At 41.9% G+C, this 25,198-nt stretch overlaps 1 protein-coding gene and 1 long non-coding RNA gene across 8 annotated transcripts in view; one reads left to right on the forward strand and one right to left on the reverse strand.

Moving 5' to 3' along the window:
* Positions 1-14,281, forward strand: part of LOC121929984 — a 47,483-nt gene extending 33,202 nt beyond the window's left edge. The window contains exons 5-6 of one of the 4 annotated variants that reach the window (XR_006103792.1): positions 11,099-11,239; positions 12,044-14,281. This is a non-coding gene — a long non-coding RNA (uncharacterized LOC121929984). Of the gene's footprint in view, positions 1-11,098 lie in introns of all 4 variants that reach the window. The other 3 variants (XR_006103793.1, XR_006103789.1, XR_006103787.1) reach the window with 3 other exon arrangements.
* A 4,271-nt stretch (positions 14,282-18,552) lies between these two features.
* The window catches only part of LOC121929967 (serine/arginine-rich splicing factor 5-like), a 29,761-nt gene continuing 23,115 nt past the window's right edge, over positions 18,553-25,198 (reverse strand). For all 4 annotated transcript variants that reach the window (XM_042466051.1, XM_042466077.1, XM_042466059.1 and 1 more), the window contains one exon: positions 18,553-20,063. In XM_042466051.1, the coding sequence (XP_042321985.1) occupies positions 19,814-20,063 (250 nt within the window). In that variant the 3' untranslated portion in view covers positions 18,553-19,813. The remainder of the gene's footprint in view (positions 20,064-25,198) is intronic.

A 25,198-nucleotide genomic window follows, 5' to 3' on the forward strand; every position in this document is an offset into this window, starting at 1 on the left:
GATTCTTCTACTCACTGTGTCTCCCTCAGACATTGTCTGAGCCATTTTTGTGGTCTCCTTTCCAGGACAAATCAATATTACCCCTCTACATCCCTAAAACTCTAGTATCCAATTTCTATACCTCTGTTTTGGTTAGTTCTGACTGGTGTGCCTGTTTGAATTACTATTGTATTACACTCCTGCATATTTCTAAATAAAATCTTCTTATTCACCCAAACATGGAGTCCTCCTCAGTTAGTACTGGTATAAATAGATGGAAATGACACTCCATGTTACCCAGCCTCTTGTAAGCCTCCTTGAGCTAAACAATTCCCCCAACCTTTAAAGAGCTGCTGACACAGTTGGTGGAGAACTCCCAGTCCCCCCCACCTTATTTTGGGTAACAAGGGTTTGTACAAGAGAGTTTTATGGGCCAGAAAAGCAGCAACTGCTGTTTGACAGTCCATAGCAAAGTTTCCAAACATTTCTCTCATTATGGAAATTACAGGTGATGTGTTTCTATGAGAACTAGTTGTTAGATGCTCTTAAGTCATTTGAATGGAGCAAAAGTAGACTTCGCTCCCTGCACTCTCATCTAAAGATTGTGAATGTGTGAAAAGAACTACAGGCTGCCTTTCAAGTCTGAGGAAGGACTGTATAAATTAGCAGGCCTGGGGCTTCCCTTCTCTAGAAATCTAATATGGAACAATGAATTTGGCTCCATCACTCCACCTATGCTCAGTGGTATGTACCAATAAACACACATTTTACATTCATTTTAGCCTTGCTCTGGGTACTGACCTTGCTGCTCTGTATGGTATTATCCAGCACTATTGGATTCAGTAGGTTTTTTTTGTCATTCTGTGTTTTTTTGCTGCTGTGATAATCATGTTGCTCTAGTGCTTTGCTTTTGTTTCAGTGAGTTGCTAGCACTAGCTACAGAAATTAAGCACCAAATTCAGTAGTAATCCATCAGCTTCTTCAAGACAAATATTATAAAATGCTGTTAAGCCTTCACACTTCCATAGGAAACCAAACTTGGGAAAACATGGCCCTTATCACTTAGAGAAGCAAGCATGGAATAACAATAAGGTCCTTCAAAGTTTTGACCTCAACTGTTTTGGGAGGACCAATTCACAGGTGAGTCACCACATTGCAGTAGTGTAAATTGTAAGAGCCAGAGGAAAGGTGTTGGTAGGCTGGATGCTGTCCATAGGCCATCCAATCCCTGCCTCTATACATATAGAACAAGATGTAAGACATTTATATATTGTTTTCCTTAAGGGGGAGGGGAGAAAGAGAGAATGAGAATGGAGTAGCTGTCCTGCTATGGTAAGCATTTGTTATACTCACTGTATAACTGATATGCCACTGTAGGTTCATAGTTCTGGTTAGACCCGAGATTTGCCTTGAAAAAACTGCCAACTCCCAAAAGATCATAGCAAATACTCTTTGTGCGTTGACCTGCAATATCACTAACATTTATTTAGCACCATTCCAAAGTCCTGAGATAGAACATGTTGGTGGGGGAGTTGGGTGTCTTCTGAGAGCAATGTATTGGTAATGTAAAAGAACAGGTCAGGATTTTGTAATGCTTTGATAAGAATGAAAGTGTGTGAGGAAAGTGAAATGGTGTTACATCTGCTGAAATCCATGGTGATTGAGAACCAGCTTCTTTGAAGAGAAAGGGGGAGTTATGAGAAGGGAAAGAAAATTATATTATAGAGAATTATAAAGAGAGATCATTTCAGATAATGAGAATCAGCAGGAGTGAAGACATACTGTATATGTCTTCTATCTGGAACAACTTCTGAACCAGAAACATCCAGCAGCAGATGAAACTGGGTCAGGGAGGAATTAAAATTGGGATCGGACCATTGAAGAACCCTAAATACTAGAAGTGTGGGCATTGCTCCCATTTGGGGCACAAAGGCTACACCATTGTTTTACTACACCATTGTATTTAATGGGATTTGAGCATCTGTGGATTTTGGTATCCACAGGGGTCCCTAGAACCAAACTCCAGTGGATACCAAAGACCCACTGTATTTTGGTCCTTCTGGTGTTTTGGACCTCAACACCACCACCACCACCCCACCTGGAGTCTGTAGCTATTGTTCATAATGTCTAGAGCATCTGGGAACTAAAGTCCAAAAGATCTGGAGGTAGCTTAAGAAGCATTTCCCTAAATGGAACTTCAAAATCAGAGAAATAGATCTGGAAGTAATTGTTATAGAAAAGGTAGGTTGAGATCCTGAGCAGGGCAAAGGGTCCCATTTAAAGTCATGGAGGCAGAAGGGGATTTTTGTACCTTTCCCATGGCACCTACCCTCTCCTGAAATGCAACATGGAGGGTCAATGGAGGAACATTTTGAGTGGGTTGAGCAGTGTAGGGCTGAGTGGAAGAGGAGAACACTGAAGTCCAGACAGAGGTACCTTTTGTGAGTGGGAACTCTACCTGCTAATAAAAGTGGAATGTTGGATCCAGTCTAGACAGAGGCAGGAAATTTAATGGGGGCAATTCCTAGCAAGAGAGATGGGCAGAGGGAGTGAGAGAAGCCTGCAGCAATGCTATAAAGATAAAGGTAACAAGAGAGGAAGAAAACAGAATTCCTTTAGCAATGTTCAATATTATCATCATTTGCTCCCAGTGACTGACATAACAGGCCATTCCTTGGACTGCAAACTGAGCATCCATAGATAATTTGGTTTGCTTTTAAGAAATGTAATAGCTCCTATTTTCTTGAATGCCATTAATTACAGCTGTGTCTTAAGTGTTGCTTGTGTGTATGTATAATAATAGGCAGAGCCACAGTAAGAGCTCAATTAATTCTCAAGGAGGCTATTATGGAATAAAGAGCTCATCAACTAAACAGTGCTCTGCCTCCAAAGATAAGTGACATCCTATAATTCTTATTGGGCGGAATAAGACAGATTACTAATGTGTCACATTTCCAGTAATAGACAATTTAGTCCAATTATCTCACTCCTGTACATTTTATCTCCACATCTTAGTGAGGCATCAGTCTTCCAAAGTCTCTTATTTGCCTTGTGAGCCACCTTGGATCCCATGCTGGCAGAAAGGTGGCATATTAAAAATACATACATGCATGCATGCATCCATACATACAAGGAACAATGATTTAGAGGGGAGGTTCTGTGATGAAAATGAACTAATTTCTAAGCACAGGTTCTTAAAGTCTAGATAATTCTGGGTGTTTAACATTCAGAGACCAAAGCAGGCCTCAGTTATAGGGTAGCATGATAATGGAGATAGTTCAAGCAGTGTAGTTGCACGCCAACCTTGCTATTTCATTTTCTGTTCTCACCCAAGGCTATCTAAATGCTTGAATAACATGCCCCATTTTGAAATGGTGACATCATAGTAAATTTCACATGGTGACTCCTTTCTCCTTTGATTTCAGTGTCAGAGGAAAGGTGAGGAGGGCCAGTGTGGTGTAATGGTTTAAGCATCAGACTAGGACACTGGGAGACCAGGGTTGAAATCCTGGCTTAGCCATGGATACCCACTGAGTGACCTTGAGCAAGTCACACTGTCTCACCCTCAGAGGATGGCAATGGCAAACCCCTCTGAAGAAACTTGCCAAGAAACCTCCATGATAGGTTTGCTTTAGGGTCATCCTGAGTCAGAAACAACTTGAAGACACACAACAACAACAAGAAGGAAAGGTCAAGAGAGACCGCTGCCCTGGGATTGCGTATACCAGCTGTTGCCACATGAGGGGACATGCAGCAGAAGTACTGGCACTTGCTATATGGTATGGATTAGGTAGAGCAGTCTTCCTCACCCCAGCACCCTCTAATAGGTTTGACTACAATAGCCATCTTCCAATGCTTTCAGGAATAATAGGGTTTGTAGTCAAAGACATCTGAAATGCTAGGTTGCAGGTGGCTGAGGCAAAATAATCTTCAGATGATTTGATTATATCAAAAAGCAATGTGTAATACTTATCTGAAAATAACTAGCTCCTCCAATTGAACTCCACTGTCTGTAATACATCCTGACCACTTCAGAACCCTTCCTTTGCAAGTCCCATTCAAAGACACCTTTTGTACTAGTGTTGCAGTTAAAAAGCTAAAAAGTAATGTTCCATTTCTTGGTATATGATTGTCTTGGAGCCCTGGTGGCGCAGTAGTTAAATGCCTGTACTGCAGCCACTCACTCACAAACCATAGGTTTGCAAGTTGAGTATCAGCAAAAGGGCTCAAGCTCGACTCAGGCTTGCATCCTTCCGAGGTCACTAAAATGAGTATCCAGATTGTTGGGGACAATTAACTTACACTTTGTAAACCACTTAGGGAGTGCTTAAGAGCACTGATAAGCAGTATAGAAATGTACTTGCTATTACTATTGGAGCTTGAAAATTGTACTTTTTTTGGACTCCACATCATAAAATCCTTCAACTATCATAGCTAGTGACAGAGCTGGCTTGGGGATCTTGGGAATTATAGTTGAAAAAGTAACTTTTCAGAGTCCTGACCCAACTGGTTAAAGCTCTATGTAGAAAGGGCTAGATTTAAAAGTGGTTAGATACACAGACAGTGGATATTTGACTATATTCAGCAAAATAACCTTTTAGCAAAGGTTCAATACTAGGCTTAGAGGTATTGCCTATAAAGCCCTCTACATGTTACGGTAGGTCCAGGCTATCTGATAGATCTTACTTTCACATATAAGTCTGTCCAATCACTCTCACAGCTACAGCTGGTGGGGATGCTGGAGAAGGCCTTTTCACTAGATACTCCCAGGTCTAGAACTCCCTCCCTAGAGAGGCTCCTTGTTATCTTTCTGCAAGAAGGTGAAGACGTTTTGTTTCAAGAGGCCTTTTAAGACTGGTGGCTGGGGCGGAGGGTTAAGACCGTTAATAATGTGCTATGTTGTCGATATTTGTTGTTTTGATTTTTCAAGGACATGCTTTTAATGCAATTGGTAGGTTAACTATATGTTAACTCTTATACAGCTAGGAAAATAGAGAACAACAACAACTAGTTGGGGAGGGTTGTGGGGGGGTGGACAGGCAAGTGAGGGAGGGGAGTGAAAGGAGGCTTGCCCCTCCCTTCACCTCTGCATGGCATCTCCTCACCAGGAAGCCATATGGAGGCAAAGCCAGGAGAGTTGGCCTTGCCCCTCCTCTTCTTCCACTGCCTTGGGTTCCTCCTCAGGGATCCATGGCTGTGAAGAATGAGGGGCAGGTGCCAGCACTGTCTGCAGCATCAGGAGGACCCCTCCAGGTGTCACCACTCTTCTGGGGTGTTACCCAGTGAGGCCCGTATGCCCTGCACTCTCCGAGTGCTGCAACTGGTAATAATATTCATCAATATTCTACCTGGGCTTCTTAGTTAAGAATGTGTAATTAAATAACTTGTCCTGGCCCAACTCCTCCCAAGCCATCTTAACATCCAGCAGCTGGATTGATCAAAGGAGTTCCATTCAGCTGTCAGTCAGGACACAAAGAGGATGATGTTTCCCCTCCCACCAGCAAGTGAGCTTGCCATGAGGAACTGCAACAGGGATCTTGCTTCTGATTGTTGCAGTATCACTCACTTCTTACACTCTAATTGGCAACTGAACAGACTTCCTTCCTTCACTCAGTCCAGCTGCTGGTTGTCAAGGGTGGCAGGGAAGGGCATTTACGATGATGGGAATAGATTCATGATTGTATCTGTGTAGTCTTACTGAATATATGAAGCAGTTATAGATTCACGACTCAAGGTTACAGAATACAGAATTCTAGCCATTTTTAGTAACGAAAATAACCCTTCCAAAAGCAAAGTGAAAAATCAAGCCAGCTGAAATTTACTGTAAAAAGCTATTTGAGAGACTTGGTATAGATGCACAAGATTATGGGCAAAGAGATTCAAGTTCAAGATATGGCTTGCAGGATCAGGACAAGGTGACGCAAGAATTGCCTTTAAAGTAAGCTAGCCTCATCAAACAAGAGCAAAGGTTCCTAAGACATGAACAAAACTGATTTGTCCACCATGTGCAAAGTTGTTTAAACCACATAGAACCAAATTCACAGAGAACTTCTGCAAGAACCAAGAACAGAAACAAAAAAACTCAAGGGAACAGCTGAACTGTAGATAGAAAGCTGTGCCTTATTAAGAGGATGTAGAGGTGAAGCAAGCAACTAGGTTCCAGTGTCTTGCATGCATAGGTTTATAAGAAACCGGTTTCCAATACCCTAGCAAATATCCATATGATCTAGAACAACCTAGGCAACATTGTGCACTAACCAATTGGGTGTGAAGGTGTGGTGATTTTACTGTTGCAATTCCCACTGCTAAATTTCAAACAAACAAAAGTTGTAATTATACATTCAAATGTAGGTGCTTGCTCTGAGTACAGTACTTAAAAGCAGGGCTGTGGCTTGAGTCTCACCGTTGTTGTTGCTGCTACTGGTGGTTTTACAGCTTGTCAGAAGTACTTTAGTTAGACAATACCTTACTTGGTTTGTCTTGTAAAAACTTTCAGACTGAGCAGGATCAATATGCAAAAAAAGTATATACTAGAATAAAATCAGCCTCACCTTGCAGCGGTCATGAGCCAGGCACATGAAGTTTTTGACAATTTGCAGGGAAATAGCTGTGAATTTGGAGTGAATATAGTTCAGATGGCTTTATTTTAATTTCTAAAAGTCATCTTTTGCCACAAAATTCTCCTTGAAAAATCTGAATTTTCTTGGGTGGGACTGGTTAGGTCTGGCAAGCCTGGTGTGTGTCACCATGTTTTTCTACTTCAGTGTATATTTATCCAAGAGATGAGTGGGGTAGATTCTGCTATCCTCTCCCTCTTATCCCCCCCTGCCCAAGTATCATGTTGTTTTTACTCTTTTTACTCTTCCCCCTATTTTGATCCTCCCCCACACCAGTTCAGCATGCTGTCTTTGTTTTTATTTCAGTAAATGGAGCTCATACACACACACCCCAGTCATCCACTCACCCAGAGATCAGCAATATAGGTATGGGGGGAGTGTGCAAGATCTCTGCATGAAGAAGCAAGTGAATGATTGGGAGGAAGACAATTCCATAAATAAATTGGATAGGGGCATTTCAGTACAGAATAAGTAAAGAGATAGTAGAGGAACACCTTATTAATCTAAATGAATTTAAGTCTCCGGGACCAGATGAACTCCATCCAAGGGTATTAAAAGAACTGGCAAATGTAATATCGGAGCCATTGGCAATAATCTTTGAAAACTCCTGGAAAACAGGAGAGATCCCAGCAGACTGGCGGAGGGCAAACGTTGTCCCCATCTTCAAAAAGGGGAAAAAAGAGGATCCCAACAATTATCGTCCAGTTAGTCTGACATCAGTACTAGGAAAGATTCTGGAGCAGATCATTAAACAGAGAGTCTGTGAACATCTAGAAGGCAATGCCATAATCACAAAAAGTCAACATGGGTTTCAGAGAAACAAGTCATGCCAGACAAACCTGATCTCTTTCTTTGATAAAATTACCAGCTTGGTAGATGAAGGGAATGCTGTGGATATAGTATATCTTGATTTCAGTAAGGCCTTTGACAAAGTTCCCCATGACATTCTTGCAAACAAGCTTGTAAAATGTGGGCTAGACAAAGTAACGGTTAAATGGATCTGTAATTGGTTGACCGGCCGAACCCAAAGGGTGCTCAACAATAGCTCCTTTTCATCCTGGAGAGAAGTGACCAGTGGGGTCCCACAGGGCTCTGTCCTGGGCCCAGTGCTATTCAACATCTTTATCAATGACCTGGATGACAGAATTGGGAGCATACTTATTAAATTTGCAGATGACACCAAATTAGGAGGAATAGCTAATACCCCAGAGGACAGGATCAAGATTCAAAATGACCTGAATAGACTAGAAAGCTGGGCCAAAGCTAACAAAATGAAATTCAACACTGAGAAATGTAAGGTATTGCACTTAGGGCGGAAAAATAAAATGCACAGATATAGGATGGGTGACACCTGGCTGAATGAAACTATGTGTGAAAGGGATCTAGGAGTCCAAGTAGACCACAAGTTGAACACGAGTGAACAGTGTGATGCGGCAGCTAAAAAGCCCAATGCTATTTTAGGCTGCATCAATAGAAGTATAGTGTCTAGATCAAGAGAAGTAATAGTGCCACTGTATTCTGCTCTGGTCAGGTCCCACCTAGAATATTGTGTCCAGTTCTGGGCGCCACAATTCAGAAAGGACATTGAGAAACTGGAGCGTGTCCAAAGGAGGGCGACAAAAATGGTGAAAGGTCTGGAAACCATGCCCTATGAGGAACGACTTAGGGAGCTGGGGATGTTTAGCCTGGAGAAAAGAAGGTTAAGAGGTGATATGATCGCCCTGTTTAAATATTTGAAGGGATGTCATATTGAAGAGGGAGCAAGCTTGTTTTCTGCTGCTCCAGAGAACAGGACCCGGAACAATGGATGCAAGCTGCAGGAAAAGAGATTCCACCTGAACATTAGGAGGAACTTCCTGACAGTAAGGGCTGTTCGACAGTGGAATGCACTCCTCGGAGGGTGATAGAGTCTCCTTCCTTGGAGGTCTTTAAACAGAGGCTGGATGGCCATCTGTCAGGGATGCTTTGATTTGGATTTCCTGCATGGCAGGGGGTTGGACTGGATGGCCCTGGTGGTCTCTTCCAACTCTGTGATTCTATGATTCTATGATTCTAAATGATAAATAAAATGCATTTTATTTATTCTTTGGGGAGTGTATGTGTGTGCATTGTAAATTTCCTCACACACTCACTGGGGTAGCAAAGGGGGAAAGGGGACTAGGTGGGAAAGCATCCAATCAGAGTGCAAACTGGTCTAGATTAACAGCGAAACAACAACAACTATTAGTTTTTTTGTGGGGTTTTTGGGCTATGAGGTTATTCCTGACCTTTCGTCAGCAGCTGTGGCTGGCATTTTCAGAGGATGCTGGCATGGAAGAGAGTGGGATATATATACTGTTGGATGAGAGGAAGTGGTTTACATGTTAATCTGTGTATTGTTCTGTTGTTGAATGGCAAGGCTATTTAATTGATGACCCATTGTCTGCTGGGAAACTCCCCTCACCCTGGTGGTTTTCATTTGCATTTGCTGGGTCTTGATTTTGGTGTTTTTCAGGACTGATAATTGCTAATATTTTCTTTGCCAACAAAATGGTTGGTCTTGGAAGGAGGGAGCTGATATCCCTTCTGTTTTGCAAGAATCTGCCCCATGGGTGAGTCGGACAGAGCTTGGAAACAATTATTTTAGGACAGCTCCCAGTATATCTCAGCCTGCATAGCCATTGTTAGTTTTTCCAAATGCTGGTGAAATACATGTAGCAGAGAGGAATATCTTCTACATATATTACTCCCCCTCCTTATCCATTCATACATGTGCTTCATGCTTTTCCTCAATTTATACAAAGACCGCTTTCCACATTTGAATAAGCCATTTTGATACATTGAAGTTCACATTTTTATTTACATGTAGATAATGCCTAGCCTTTTCCAGCCATTGAAGAGTTAAATTGGTAGTTTTGGAAGAGAGGCTTCAAGTTCAGTTAATGACTAACTGCATTCCATCCCTTTGCAGGACAGTCAGGATGGATTGGTTTAATATGTACAGACAAAAGCCATTTGATGAAAAACAGTATCAGTTCATACATTTCCCCTCTGTCTTTGCTATTATGTCATCTGGTATTAGTCTTATTCAGTGTAGAATATTAATTTTTATCCAACCTAGGAACAGAAGAGGCTGTACATAGCCAGTTTATTTTGTAAATAATTAAAAATGTAGGAACAAGATGTCTAGATCCCTCTCAAACACAAAAAGGTGTTAAGTTTGCAGCCCTCATATCTTTCCATTAAACGGTGCACTAGACCTTTGAATGCCAATTGTGGTTTCTACTGAAATAGAAATATTACATTCAGGAGGTGGGTTGATCTTTCTTTAACCTTGCTTCCCCCGGGAATGGACTATAATTTTAATGATCTCTGCTAGTATGGCCAGTAGTTAGGGATGATGACAGTTGTAGTCCAGCATCCTCTGGAGACCCAAGGAGAAATTTTACAGCTTTTACTTTGTTCCTTCCTTTTGACATTTAGGTTTAATATGGCTGTAAGGTTGGGGGTCCTTTTTAGGATGCACCACCCACCGGAAGCAGATGGATTCTCATGGATCTGAGAGGGCTGTAGGTACACTGGTGCCTCGGGATACGAAATGATCGGGTTACGAAATTTCCAGGATACGAAAAAGTTGGATTGGAAAAAACTGTTTCGGGTTACGAAATATTTTTCGGGTTACGAAATTCATTTCGGCGTGAAATTCAAATGCTGCAAAGTGCAGCTATAGGCTTTCCAGTGCTAACGGAAAGCCTTTTCGGGTTACGAAATTTTCGGGTTACGAAAGGAATGGCGGAACGAATTAATTTCGTAACCCGAGGTAGCAGTGTATTTTCCTATTGAAGCTGTGGAATGCAGGGATGACCTGGGCTGTTGATACAACAGCTCCGAAGGAAACCCTCTCACTGAGAGCCAGGGCAACTTCTTGGGATGCAGCTGAGCTGTAGGGTGTGCAAGCAAGCAAGGAGACATTTAGGATACAAGTGGAGGAAAACATCAGCAAATGCAACTGAATGCCAGTTAGAGCTCACAGTTGAGCCTACCCAGTGACAGTGAGGGTGGGGAATGTTTTTTCTCCATCATAACTGTGTCCTTTCATGGCAGCCAGCAGATTTTGCTTTTTTGCTTTGCAGCCCTTATTGTGAGGTTTTCTGGGCAACATTTTTTCAGAAGTTTCCAAATGGCTTCCTGAGGCTGAGAGCTGGTGACTTGCCCAATGGGTTTCATGGCCAAGCTGGGAACCAAACTCTGGTCTCTGGAGTCCAGCACTCAAACCACTGCACCACACTGGCTCTCTCTCATTCTATAAATGCATGAAAATATTTTCCCCTTGAACATCATCTTACAATTACAAGGGAACAGAATGTATCCACTAGCCAAAGGAGCTGCAAAACAATGAAAATTATGATAAGTAACTTCAAAATGTCCATGTATTTGTGCTACTGTAGACCTGGACACCGCTATTGGTCTTGTGTTCAGCCCAGAACTTGGCAGTCATGCAATACTGTATTTTGCTTTCACAGCCAGAGTCAAGGGAAACGTGACAGCAGATCTTACCACTTCCTTTGGAAACTTGCCTGCTCTTCCTCCCTCTTCCTTCATCATTGCTCACCACTGTGGTCTTGAAGGTTCTAGGCAAAGTTTACAACAATTAACTAAATGATGTAACATGATTTTGTCATTCACTACCAGAAGCAATTACCTATTGCACCCCATAAGATCTATGCACTCTGGGTGCATGCATGCATGCGTGCTTTCAAGTTGCCTGTTGATTTATTGTGATCCCATTAATTTCATGGATTTTTCTAAGGCAAGGAATACTTTTGCCAGTTTTTTTCCTCAGAAACATAGCCTACAGCACCTGGTATTCATTTGTGGTCTCCCATCCATGTACCAACTAGAGCTGTCCCTGCTTAGCTTCCAAGATCTGATAGGATCTGGTGCATTTATACAATTATAATTCTGTAACTGAATTACCATAGATTAGAGACTCAAATATAGCTCTTGAAGTTACTAGCTGAGCTGCACAAAAACACAGTCAAAGCCAACCAATTAACATCCTTACTGGCAAGGAACACAGGTTAAGAGACAAATGGCTAGCACAAGGCCAGTCGTGCAGATATTAAAAAAACAAAACCATTCAGTTTTCCTTTTTGATAAACCAGATAGACACTTTTGGTGTTCTAACTGGAATCACTCAGCTTTACTTGAAAATCCTATATACTCTGCCAGTTGTTCTGTGTCAAGAGGGCTTTCATATTCCCACATCCAATTATGTTTTTAACCCTCCCCCCCAAAAAAAACTGGTGATATCAGGGATTAAACCTAGGACCATCTGAATTTAAGGGTTGTGCTCTGCCACTGAGCTATAATTATAAAAACAATATATCTTTAAAAACTTGAGAAACAGCTCTTACCAATGTCATTGTTGACCTTGACTTGCATTCAATCATCATGTTTCTTCCTAGGCACCCAATCATTGCGAGACTGTCCCCTCTGAGACATCCTTAGACACTGACTATCCTAACTCTATCCTCTGGACAATTTTGTCATCTTGATCCCTGCCTGATTATTCACATCAAATGTCACATTCAGCATCTGGCTGAATTTGGAGATCTGCAGAACTTTAACTTTACTTGGTGGAACTTTTAATATGATTAAACATGAGTAGACTTGTATGTCTATAAAGGTTTCTTAGAGCACTGATATTCACAGTGGTAAATTTGTGGACTAGTGACAGTCCCTGCTGAGTTTCCAGCAAGAAAGAAACAATGGTTGCTGATGGGAACAAATACGGTGTGCCCCTGGCACTCTGGGGGGGAAAACTCCCCATACCAGATATCATCATCATCATCATCATCATCATCATTTGTATTTTCCTGCCTCTCCCGATGGATCAAAGCAGGATTACAATCATAAGAAGCAATGACCTAGAAGATTATTCCCCAGTGTGGTGCTCTCTATATTTTGGATGACCCCCTCCCCCATAAGCCCCCGTTAGCATGAGCAATAATTGGGGATGATGTGGGTTGTAGCCCAAAATATTGGGAGAGCTCGATTGTAAAAGGCCAGTCTGGAGAATATCGGCAACTCCCTCCCCTACCTGTTCAACTGTTATCCTGCACGAACAATTATTATTCAGCTATATATCTGCAGCCAAAATAAAATTAGGAGTATTTCCTCCAAAGCATCCTGCTCAAAAAGCTAACAAACTCTGTTTCTTATTAATAACGATTGCCTGCAAGTGAACTGGTGAACTTTACAACCTGTGTTCTATTTTTAAAAGATTTGGAAAGTTTTTCACAATAGTGGTCACCCTTTCAGCTGCAGCACGAGTGCCATCTTGTGGTTCCAATGTTCCTTTAGCTTTGCCTGAAACTTTCACAATTCAGTGCCACCTGGTGTGTGAGATGGATTGGAAATCAGAGGGTAGGATGGGACAGGATGGATATGAATGGGTTGGAACGGTATGAATGTAGCAGTCTAGTGTGAGCCGTGAGCAGCAGGAAAAAATACCTTTATGTTGACTGAGGTTGGGGAAAGTATGCATGGATGAATGAACAAGGGGATAGAGTATGCAGTGTGTGAGTAAACAGAATACAGGACAGGAGCAGCTCCCAAAAGCTAAAATAACTAGAGGGCTATTCATTTGTACCCTGCTCCTCATCAGTAAAATATATATTTGGGGAAAAACACTGTAACTCAAGCTGACTTTTTAAAAACAGTAAAATTTTAAAGCTGCTATCTCCTATGATTCCAGCCTATTCCTAGTGGTACAGCCTATTCCTAGTTCTTTCATACTCATATAAAGTGCCATCTTACTAGAGCTGTATTTCTATCGGTTTTCTGTAACAGCACTGCCATCTCTCTCCCTCCCTTACAGTGTCTCAATCATAACTATTGTATATGCTGTACTGTGAGTGATACACCTAAACGTTGTCCATGCTATGAACTAAGGAAGATCAATAGCATCCTCTAGTGGTGCAATGAACTCAACTCAGTGCAAAAACATTGACTAGAATTCATCCATCAGCTTTGTGTAGCTTTTGAAACTCAAGCTGGTAAACATAGCATAGAAAAGCAACATTTAGGCTGTCCAAAGAGAATGTTGAACTTTACTGGGTAAGAACAAAGAACATTTATGCGACTTTAGTAAGAATGGTAAAATTCCCCAGACAGATACTGTTATTAGGCCTTAATTAAGGAAACTTTTCCTAAGAAGCTACTCACTTATGAGTAACCATTCATCTGTAAATAATAATCAGTTTTCCTTTTTAGTGAGGATATACTGGCATGATCAGAGAAATTCAAAAGGAGACTGTGCTATTCTTCAGCTCATAAATATGTTCTACCCTGCAATTTAGGAGGCTCTAGAAACAAATTTATCAAACTGCGTTGTAAAATAGTCTAACTTGTACCCTAAAAAACAGTTCTCTTGCATGTTCCCTTTGTGAACATGACCTTATGTACCATGGACACCTCTTACTGTCAACATATCTGCACTGATATGTTGCCACTGGAAAATATAAAGATTTGCTTCTTTTGGGACATTTATCACTGGAATTGATAAATATGCAAAAATCTCTGAGGTGTTACTAGTTTCATGACCATAGTTTTTTGTGGGTTTTTCGGGCCATGTGGCCATGTTCTAGAAGAGTTTCTTCCTGATGTTTCACCAGCATCTGTGGCTGGCATCTTCAGAGATGTTGGCGAAACTTCAGGAAAAACTCTTCTAGAATATGGCCACATAGCCTGAAAAACCCACAAAAAACTATGGATGCTGGCCATGAAAGCCTTCGACTTCACAGTTTCATGACCAATTGGTTAAGAGGGAGAGCAGACATCCATCCACTCTCAGAGGTACTTTTATTTATAAGAGGGAAGAATACCCACACTTTGTAATATTGCTCACAAAGTGCATGTGTGCCTTTAAGAGTGCAGAGTTCCTCTTATTTTAGCTGAGGAAAAGGTGTGTTCTATTTATCAACTGCATTAAAGAAACTCCAGAGAGAATTGCCTTCTCCTGAACAGTATTATCTGTTCATGTAATGAACATGGCATGCTTTACAGAAACCTGGCTGGGGGATGACAGTAGTATAACGTGGGCCCAGGCCCTCCCAGCCAGGTATTATGTCAATGAGCAGGTAAGGGGAAGTGGGCAAGGGGGCGGAGTGACCGTGATCCACAATAACAACCTCACTTTGGCCAGGATACCTGTCTGTAAGACTAGCCACATTGAGTGTATTTACCTAAGCCTGAAGGCAAGGGATAATCTGGGTATACCATCCACCCGATGTCTAATAGACTCCCTATCTGAGCTGACACAACTGGTCTCAGAGTTGGTGTTGGTCGCCCAGGCTTCTTATCTTGGGTGACCTCAGCATCCCACTTGAGTCCAGTTCTTCAAATCTAACAGATGCAGCTCGGGAGTTCACGGATTCCATGATAAACATGGGCCTATCCCAATTGGTCTCTGGGCCAACACGTTCTACAGGTCATACCCTCGATGTGGTCTTTACTACGGAACAGAGGTATTCGTGGGCGGAGATGGTTCACTTCCTGGTCAAAGTTGGACTGGAGGCCACTACCCATAACCCCGTCGGGGGTGGAGGGCCTATTAGAATGGTCTGCCCTCAAAGGCTGATGGAACCTATCAGGTTCCAGAAAACCCTAGAAGGTTGTGATTGGCAACACCAGTGATTCTGTTGCAGTCTTGGTTAATACCTGGAATAGTGACTTCACCAATGCCATAGACACAATCGCTCCCAAGCCTCCTTTTCAACCTGCTTCAAATCATAAGCCTTGGTATATGGAAAATCTTAGAAGAATGAAGCAGGTTGGTCAATGACAGAGTGCTGCTGGTGAAAAACTCAACTCTTACCTGACAAGACACGCCATAGGGATTTTCTTGATTCCTATGGAGTGGCAATACTTGCAGTGAAGAAATATTTTTCCTCTGCACATATCGAGTCTGTGAAATCTTGCCCAGCAGAGCTGTTCAGGGTGGTAAGAGATTTAACTCAAATGCCTCCCTGTACCCTTTATTAGAACCTGCTAGGTAGTGTGAAAAAGACAACTTGCTCTCTCAGTCCTTGTCCTTCATGTCTGGCCGTCCAGGGAGGTGAAGCAACTAAGAAGCTGCCAAGACTTATAATTAATGCATCCTTCAGGGAAGGCCATTTTCCAGCTAGCTTGAAAGAGGCGGTGGTTAAACTACTATTGAAAAAGGCTTCCCTTGATCCCTTGGACAAAAACAACTACAGGCTGGTCTCCCTTCTTCCATTCTTGGGCAAAGTGATCGAGAGAGTAGTTGCCATTCAACTCCAAGCAGTCTTGGAAGAAACGGATTTTCTAGATCCATTTCAAACCAGTTTTAGGACAGGAAAAGGAGTTGAGACTGCTATAGTTGCCTTAGACAATGATCTGCATCTGGGCATCGATAGGGGAAGCATGACCGCTCAGTGGCCTTTGATACCATCGACCATGGTATCCTTCTGGAACGCTTGGGAGAATTGGGCATCAGGGGGTACTACATTGCAATGATTCAATTCCTATCACTCAGTCAGATTCCAGATGGTGATGCTGGGAGACAGTTACTCTTCTAAAAGGGAGCTAAAATCTGGTATTCCACAGAGCGCCATTCTGTCTCCCATGCTATTTAACGTTTACATGAAGCCGCTGTGTGAGATCATCCGGAAACATGAGGCGGGGTTTTATCAGTACGCTGATGACACCCAGATATGCTTCTCCATGTCTCGGACTGCTGCAGTGACTAAAGAAGGCATCTCTCCTGAATGAATGTCTTAGGTCGGTAATGGATGGAGGTACTCGCCAAAGGGACCCTAATCCGGGTATGGAGATATGTCAACCGGTTCTGGATGGGGTCACACTACCCCTAAAGGACTGGGTCCACAGCTTGGAGGTGTTTCTGGACTCATCACTCCAGTTGATGGCCCAGATAGATGCGACAGCCAGGAGCGCCTGTTATCAGCTTTGGCTGATACACCAACTGAGTCCCTAGCTGGAACCAGGGAACATGGAAACAGTGGTACACATGCTGGTAACCTCATCTTGATTTCTGCAATGCACTCTACATGGGATAACCCTTGTGCCTAGTTCAGAAGGTCCAACTGGTGCAAAACATAACAGCTATGTTGGTTGCTGGTAAATCCAATTAGCTTCCAGGCGCAGTACAAGGTGTTGGTTATCACGTTTAAAGCACTACATGGCTTGGGTCCAGCTTATTTACATGTTGATGGGGGTTGGGGGATTATGTAATGTTGATGTTAGTTGTATTATGTATTTGTATGTTCTATTGTAACCTGCCTTGATCCATAAGAGGCAGGATATAAACAAACAAACAAACAGTCTTCTCCTAAGACTACTGTGTCAGATTCTCTTTCCCTTAATAATCCTTCCCCATAATTTGAGGTGAAAAATGGGTGCATGAATTGCAGTCCAACACATCTGGAGGCACATAGGTTTCCACTGCATTGAGAGCATGCTTGTGCTTCTTTTTGGCCTGCCTTTTGCAGATCCAGCCATGTTCTGTGCACCAAGCCAGACCCAAAGATTTGAATCTTTTGTTCAAATGTCACTCTTTGTAACCTATGTAATGGTTTCTTAGACCTGTATTCATATACGTATTTCTGAGAAAAATAAAATCCCACTGAAATCCCACCTAGTTTCATTTTCATTTATTGTTGTGTACCTTCAAGTCCTTTCTGACTTATGGCAACCCTATCATGGGGTTTTCTTGGCCAGATTTGTTCAGAAGTTTGCCACTGCCTTTGCTTTGCCCGAGGCTGAGAGCATGTGACAGGCCAAGGGTCATCCAGTGGGTATCATGGTTGAGCTGGGAATCAAACCCTGGTCTCCAGAGTCATAGTCCAACACTCAAACCACTATGCCATGCTGGTTCAATTTGGTACGGCAGACAATAGAGGGAAGGGTGTGTCAGACAGTAGCCAGGAGTTTAGGACAGAGGAATTAGGCAATCAACATTCATGTACCTTCACAGTTTATGCAGAAGCAGCATAGTTTCATCCTTGTATGACATGGTGCCCTAAGTGAAAATTTCTTTTCTAACATAGTGCATCTAGTCACACATGACTAGGAGATTATCAGGTACAGGCCTGGATAATGGTGGGCAAGAAGAAACTAAAGAAGCTTGCAGGAAACAACATATGAATTGCAGGCAAGTCTGTCAAGCAGGATCTTTCTGTAAGCTTTGCCAAAAGAGTGTACCTGTGATCAAAAGAGACAAGTTACCTCCAGAAAAGCTTAACTTAAAAGTTTCCAGAGGAGGAATATCGGCTCCACAGAAAATGGCTTGCAGAAGCAGCAATCTGAGCTTTGTTGAATCAGACCAATGTTCTATTTAATACCAAATGCCTCCAGGAAACCAACAGGTAAGGTTCAGTAGCATACTATCCTTTGTCATCCAAGGTAGATGTCACCACTTCTTGCGACAATAATTTTCATACACTACTCACTGTCAAAAACAAAGAGTTGCAACTGAAAGACATTTAACATGTTTATTTCATTTTGTCTCTCGCAGATTTGCCAGTGTTTCAACAGATGACAGAGTATTCTAGTATGACAAAGGAGAAGTATTAGTCCTTCCACTTTCTTTATACAATTGTGCTTCTCTTTCTGGCTTCCTTTTTTTCTAAACTAAATAGTTCCAAATGTCAAAGAAATGAATGTCTAGAACATTTCTGATTATTTTAATTGGCCCTTTCTCATCTTCTCCAGCTCCATGATATCCTTTTAAATTTGGCCTGATCAGAATCATACAAGTATTCCAAGTGTGGCCTTAGGATACCTCTGTACAGCTGTTTTATGATAGGAGCAGCTTTATTTTTAATCAGTTCCCCAAGAAACCCAACATGCAACTCATCTTTGTTACAGCTGCAGCACTATAGATTACCAAATCTCCTATTTGTAGTGAACAAATAATGACTGACAAAACTAGTTTCATTATGTATCAATTTTATTGAAAATAAAAACTGTTGCTAACAGAGAAAAAAGTTTACAAACTTAGTTTTAATGAGCAACACAGAAAGACTGCTGAAGCTACAGTAAGCAGGGGAGAACATTTATTGTATTTACTGTACCACATCAATACATTTAGACATTTTAGAACTGTTTACAAATATTTTAACCAGATTCTCTCATTTTAGGTAAGTGGGAGCAAGAGAGTTTAGTGATCACAAAATTAAAGTTAACAAAGTACTACCTATTAACAAAAGAAACAATAATCATGTTTTGTAAAATGAAAATGCGCCTTTATGCTTTAGCATTAATAAATTCACATTACATTAAGCTTTTGTTGAAAATTTGTCTTGACAATCTGAAAATATGTCATCTATGAAATTTGAGAATTTACTGTTTCTGATACCACTGTACCTTGCTATTTTTAGTGTCACACACTGGTAGTCACAGAGAATAAAGCTCTCTTTGCAATATTAAACTACAAGCTGAGATTGCAGAAAGTGTGGCATCTCTAATTTTTCTCTGTAAAATGAAGCATTCTCCTATATGCTGCATTGAGCTCTCCCTTGTTAGGATCATTTATAAAATGAACTGAGTTATGAAAAACTTTGCAACCAATCCTGATGAAATACAAAGCAGGAGATATACCTCCGGACTAGAGCTTATCATTTCAAAATGCACAGCATCTGCTTAAACAAGTAACTTAACTTCACTGGTTTGCTATTTTTCATGTCAATACTAGTTCAGAATAAGCAAAATTATTCATTTACTATCCACAAAGCCTCCTGTGAACCATTAAAGGATAGATGTACACTGGGGATGCTATAGATGGTTCTCAAAATTGCATGTTAATCAATAGCTCAGCTCAACCTTGGTGGTTTACTCAATGCTAAGTAAGAAGAAAATAATCTATATGCAAATAAGAAACACAGCCAAAGTGGCACTACAATCTGTGTTTTCCGTTTATCACATTCAACTCCAGTGTGTGCTGCTGTAGTCAACAAGAGTTCACCTACAATTGTACATGGGGCATCTGGATAATTATAATTTTCCAATCCAATTTTTTATTATTGGTTACAGTTTACCTAACTCTATTAAGGGTGGGAATGAGGGCAGGATTACCTCCACTCTCCAGAGGTTTACGCTCACTGGATGAATTTTCCCTCTCCCATTTGCAACTTATTCAAGCTTATAGAAAATTTGACTTAAAAGTGGAATATTTATACATCTCTCAAAATACCTTAATTGCGGCTTTCAGCAGAGCTTGACCTAGAACGAGACCTCTTCTTGGTTGGAGGAGGAGAAGGGGAGGAATTCTGTGGGCCAGAGTGATGATGTTTCTCGGACCCCTTCCTCTCAGGTGTACGGCTTCTAGAGCCCCTCTTGTCAGGTGTACGACTTCGAGAACGAGACTTGCTGCTTGATTTGGAGGATCTTGCAGACCTAGACTTGCTGCGAGATCTTGAATAACTTCGTGAACGGGATCTGCTCCTGATAAAGAAGAGATTTTTATGAAAACGTTTTAAGATTTATCATGTCACACTCAACATCCAGTATTCATAGTCAATTAAATATTCCGCCTACCTCCAATCTTGCATGTGCTACTAAAAAACTATCAGGACTCAGGTTACCAAGACTTGGGGAGACACTTGTTCGAATAGGTAAAGCTGGTGTCTCAACTAGTCCTCTTAGTTCGACTATTTAGCATTCAAACTGCTACAAGACTCTGGTTCTCTCTTCAAGAGCAAAACCACACTTTTAAGAGCTTTTAAAACCACACAAAGAGCCATTTATAAAGCACTCAATCTAGAAAGGGACACCTGAAAATCCCTGTTACATGTGCAGAAGCTACCCTCATAAATGGCAGTAAGCAATCTGGGCCTTCTACTGCATCACACCCTAAGCTACCATGGGCTGCTTGGCTACCCAGCCTAATGCTATCGTCAGAGGAGACAAATACATATATCCATAATTAAGTGTAAATACACCCCAATTAACAGAGTAGATGTGTTGCTGGGCATTATTTCTTTAACAGTAAATTTGGCTCCAGAGGCAGCAATAACAAGGAAAGAATGGGGAAAGGTTCCTACACAATACAGAAAAGGAGCTCAACCTGTTTTAGAAAAACTGTTCTTTTTTTCTTTCATCCCAGTATCCAGGGATGACTTTTTCTTTCACCAGACAGTGTAGTATAGTGGTGACAGGTTTGCCTTAGGGTCACCGTAAGTTGGAAACAACTTGAAGGAATACCAGTACAACAACAGCCTCCACATTATGATTCCCACTTCAGTGGTGAAATTTATAGATCTATGTTTTGGTAACATGCTGAGAGATATGTTTTAACAAATCTTAGCATTTTTTAAAAAAAAATCCCACTAAACAGAGGATAAGGAAGGAGGAGAGGTGGGGTGTGTGTGTGGAAATAAAAAGTCTTACGGAGCTTCACTGTCAAAGGCTATGCCAAATAAGGTATGCCTGTACTGCAGATTCTACTACCAAGTGAGAAACTCAGTTCTTTTGAACTATCCCTAAGAAATAACTTTTCTTTCATTAAGAAGTCAGAGGTTTGGTCTATCTAATTAAGAATTCCAAAATGCTTTTTAATGAATAGTACAATGGCCCCATATCTCTCTCTGGTTTCTTTGCGAACCAAGATTCAGGAAGGACTCATCCCACGCTTTCTACAAGCGCGTTGATGACTAAAAAGGCCGATCCGAGATAAACAAGTCCGGTTGCAGAAAGCACAGCAGAATGTCTCATTGGGTGACGTTTCCAAGTTGTAGTTCTTTCTGCATTCTTGTTTTCTTCAAGAAACGTTCGGCGTGAGTTTTTGAAAAAGGCTGCAGCATCGTGGATAGCATGTCTCCATGCCTCCTGATGTGAGGCCAGGGTGAACCATTGTTGGTGATCGATTTGGCCAAGCCTGAGATGTTGTTTCAGGGAGTCCTTGTATCTCTTCTTTGGGGCGCCCCTCTTATGCTGACCTGTGGCGAGTTTACCATAAAGTATTATTTCTTGGAGGTAATGGTCCTCCATCCTAGAAATGTCCTGCCCAGCGCAGCTGCGTTCTCAATAGCATGGCCTCAATGCTGGTGATCCCTGCTTGCTCAAGGACAGCAACATTTGTCACATAGTCAGTCCAGTGTATATTCAGAATTGTGCATAAACAGCGCTGATGAAAGCGTTCGAGGAGTCGTAGGTGTTCGTGATAGGTGACCCATGTCTCAGACCCATAAAGGAGAATAGACAGTACAATGGCTCTATACACACTAACTGATTTTTGTGCTTCACCTCAAATGTTTGTTACTCCAGACTCTTTTGTGAAGCCTTCCGAATGCACTATATGCTTTTGCTAATCTGTGATCAATCTCTATCAATCTTGGTGTCTGAGGAGATGATGATTCCCAGATAGGTGAACTGCTGGACCGACTTAAGCAGATTTGCCTACAGTGACGTGAGGATGGTAGTGTTCTTCCTGTGGTGCAGGCTGGTGGAGAACTTCCATTTTCTTCAGGTTGACTTCCAACCCATACAGCTCTGCAGCTGTTACAAAGCAGGATGTTAGGCGCTGCTTCCGTATGGGCAACAAGGGCAGCATCGTCAGTGAAAAGCAGCTCACGGACTAGATAGTTTAGAGTCTTAGTGTGAGCCCTCAGATGGCTTAAGTTAAACAAGCTACCTATCAGTACGGTAGCATATATAAATGCTGTCCTCTTCTTTGAGATCTGCCGTAGCCCTTTGAAGCATCATGCTGAAGACTGTAAACAGAGGTGGGGCAAGAACACAACCTTGTTTCACTCCATTAGTTATTAGAAAGGGCTCTGAAAGAGCATCGCCATATCTGACTTGACTGTGCTGGCTTTCAGGTAGCAAAATAACCATTTTAAGGAATTTAGGGGAACATCCTAGTCGTTCCAGGATCTGCCACAGACCTTTTCTACTCACAGTGTTGAAGGCTTAGGTAAGGTCGGCAAATGTTACATAGAGTCCTTTGTTCTGCTTTCTACATTTCTCTTGCAGTTGTCTAAGGGCAGATACCATATCTGTAGTGCTCCTATTAGCTCTAAAGCCGCATTGGCTTTCAGGGAGAAGTTCTTCTGCAATAGCAGGAACTAATCTGTTTAGGTGTATCCTTGCAAGGATTTTTCCAGCAATGGAGAGCAGTGTTATACCTCAATTGTCTGAGAAATTGGATTTTGCTCCTTTTTTCTTATATAGGGTGATGATGACTGCATCTCCGAGATCTGATGGCAGTTCACCTTTTCCCCAGCAACTCACAAGGAGCTCATGCAGTTTAGCATGGAGTACATGACCTCCGTGTTTCCAAGCTTCAGGTGGAATTCTATCAATCCCGGCTGCCTTGCCGTTTTTTATCTGCTTTATGGCCTTAAGGGTCTCTTCCAAAGTGACCCCATAACAGCAAAAGGATTTGCAGCCATCTTTAATTAGCATAGTACCCAATTAGAATCACAGAATCAGAGTTGGAAAAGACCACAAAGGCCATCCAGTTCAACCCCCTGTCATGCAGGAACTCACAATCAAAGTATCCCTGACAAATGACCATCCAATCTCTGTTTAAAAACTTCCAAAGAAGGAGATTGCACAACTCTCTGAGGTAGTGTGTTCCACTGTCGAACAGCTCTCACTGTCAAGAAGTTCCCACTAATGTTGAGGTGGAATCTCTTTTCCAGTAGCTTGCATCCACTGTTCTGGGTCCTATTCTCTGGTGCAGCAGAAAACAAGCTTGTTCCATCCTCAATATGACACCCCTTCAAATACTTGTACAGAGCTAGATCAACTCTTAACTATGTCTTCTCCAGGCTAATACTAGTAGGTACCATAATATGATTCTGTCCACTGACAATTCACAGAGCAGGTAACTTTTCAGGATTGTGTTCTGGGCACATCTTTCAACAGGATACTAGATCTGCTCAGCAACAGCAACAACTTTTCCCCTTCAGGTGAATGCTTATGTACCTGTTATACACACCATGTGAAAGATCACCTTTACTTTTGCTGGTTCCTCCTAATAAACCCTAGCCTGGGGGAGGGAAACTTTCCCCCTTTTTTCTGTGAACAATTTGTAGAAGGCTTGACTTCTCCCACATTCAACCTGATTCAAAAGATGGAAGTAGCAGCAGGTTCAGGTGATTTCAACTACATTCAGTGCATGCTGCCAGTTATCATTAATTATCCCCTGCACAATTTGGGCAACAAAACAAAGGGACTATGCACACAATTACACCATTTCTCCTCTCCTGCTGGTGCTGTTAAGCTGCCTTTGGCCGCTGGTGAGCAAACTATGCAGTCTGCAGAGTTAACTGGAGCCTGGAGAGGAAGGATGCAAAGTGCAGCTGGTCTGTGAATGCTAGTTTCATGTTCATCAAATTGGCAGATCCACAGGAAGTAAACAAGTGCTGTAAGAGTATCTCGCAGAACAGGTGGGAAGATTTAATACTTCACAGTCCCTCTTCGCCCTCCCATTTTGACACTTCCAAACAACCCTAGTCTCCCCTCGTCTCTATCCCAAATGCTACAGAAAAAAAAACACAAAAGGATAATACTGTACGTGGAAAATGCCTTCACAAACTGGCTACAAACAGTGATGGTCTCTGTGAGTGAAGATGGAAGCAGTACCTATCATAAATAATTTGTAGTAAAGACAGAACTTGTGTGATCATCTTTAAGTTCTCTACAGAGCTTAATTTCTAACACAAGGTATAAATCTGTTTAGCCTAGGAGCCTTAATATGATGCATATTTCAGGTTCTGCTCTAGCTTACTGCTTTATCACACTAGGGGGCAAACAGGATTTAAACGAGAGTTAAACAGGAAATGTCATGTGATAAACACCAGCATTTCTTGTTTAACTCTCGTTTAAATCCTGTTTGCACCTAGTGTGATAAAGCAGTTAGTGAGTATGAGAGAAGGCAGCATCAAGTAAGCTGCTGTTGACTCAGCTCTTATCTATTCACCTCTAAATCATACAAGGGGAGAGAACATTTGTCAACTCTTGAAACTGACCATAGTGTGCTAGAAATGGATTTAACAGCTGACTCCTAGGAAACAGTGGTTGACTACACAATCCAGGAATAATAACAACAATATTTATTTATAACTACTGTATATACAATCAAAATGGGGATGTGGTGGCTCAAGTAGTTAAGATGCTGACTCTGTTGATTACAAAATTGGCAGGTTGGCAGTTAGAGGTCTGGGTGCTGCATCGCTAGTCTCAGTTTCTGCCAACCTAGCAGTTTGGAAGCATGCCAATGCAAGTAGATAAATAGATACCACTCCAATGGGAAGCTAAACAGTGTTCTGTGCAATCATGCTGATCACATGAACACAGAGTAGCTGGATCTTCAGCTAAGTAAGAGATATGAGCACGGCCACCTATGGTCGGACACGACTTGACAACCTTGTCAACAGGGAATACCTTTACTTTTACTTTACTTGGGGGATCCATCCCACCCCCCCACCCCCGGTAAGGCAAAAAACGTGTATGCTCAAGCCCCATTGAATATAATGGGGCTTGGGCGCAGTGGTGTGCATGCGCCATTCATTGTATTGCCGCGTGGCTTCAGCATAAGCTGAAAGCCATGTATAGTGTGCCCGTGTATGGTG

The sequence above is a fragment of the Sceloporus undulatus genome, chromosome 1 (genome assembly GCF_019175285.1).
Source record: "Sceloporus undulatus isolate JIND9_A2432 ecotype Alabama chromosome 1, SceUnd_v1.1, whole genome shotgun sequence".
In the NCBI taxonomy this organism is placed as follows: domain Eukaryota; kingdom Metazoa; phylum Chordata; class Lepidosauria; order Squamata; family Phrynosomatidae; genus Sceloporus; species Sceloporus undulatus.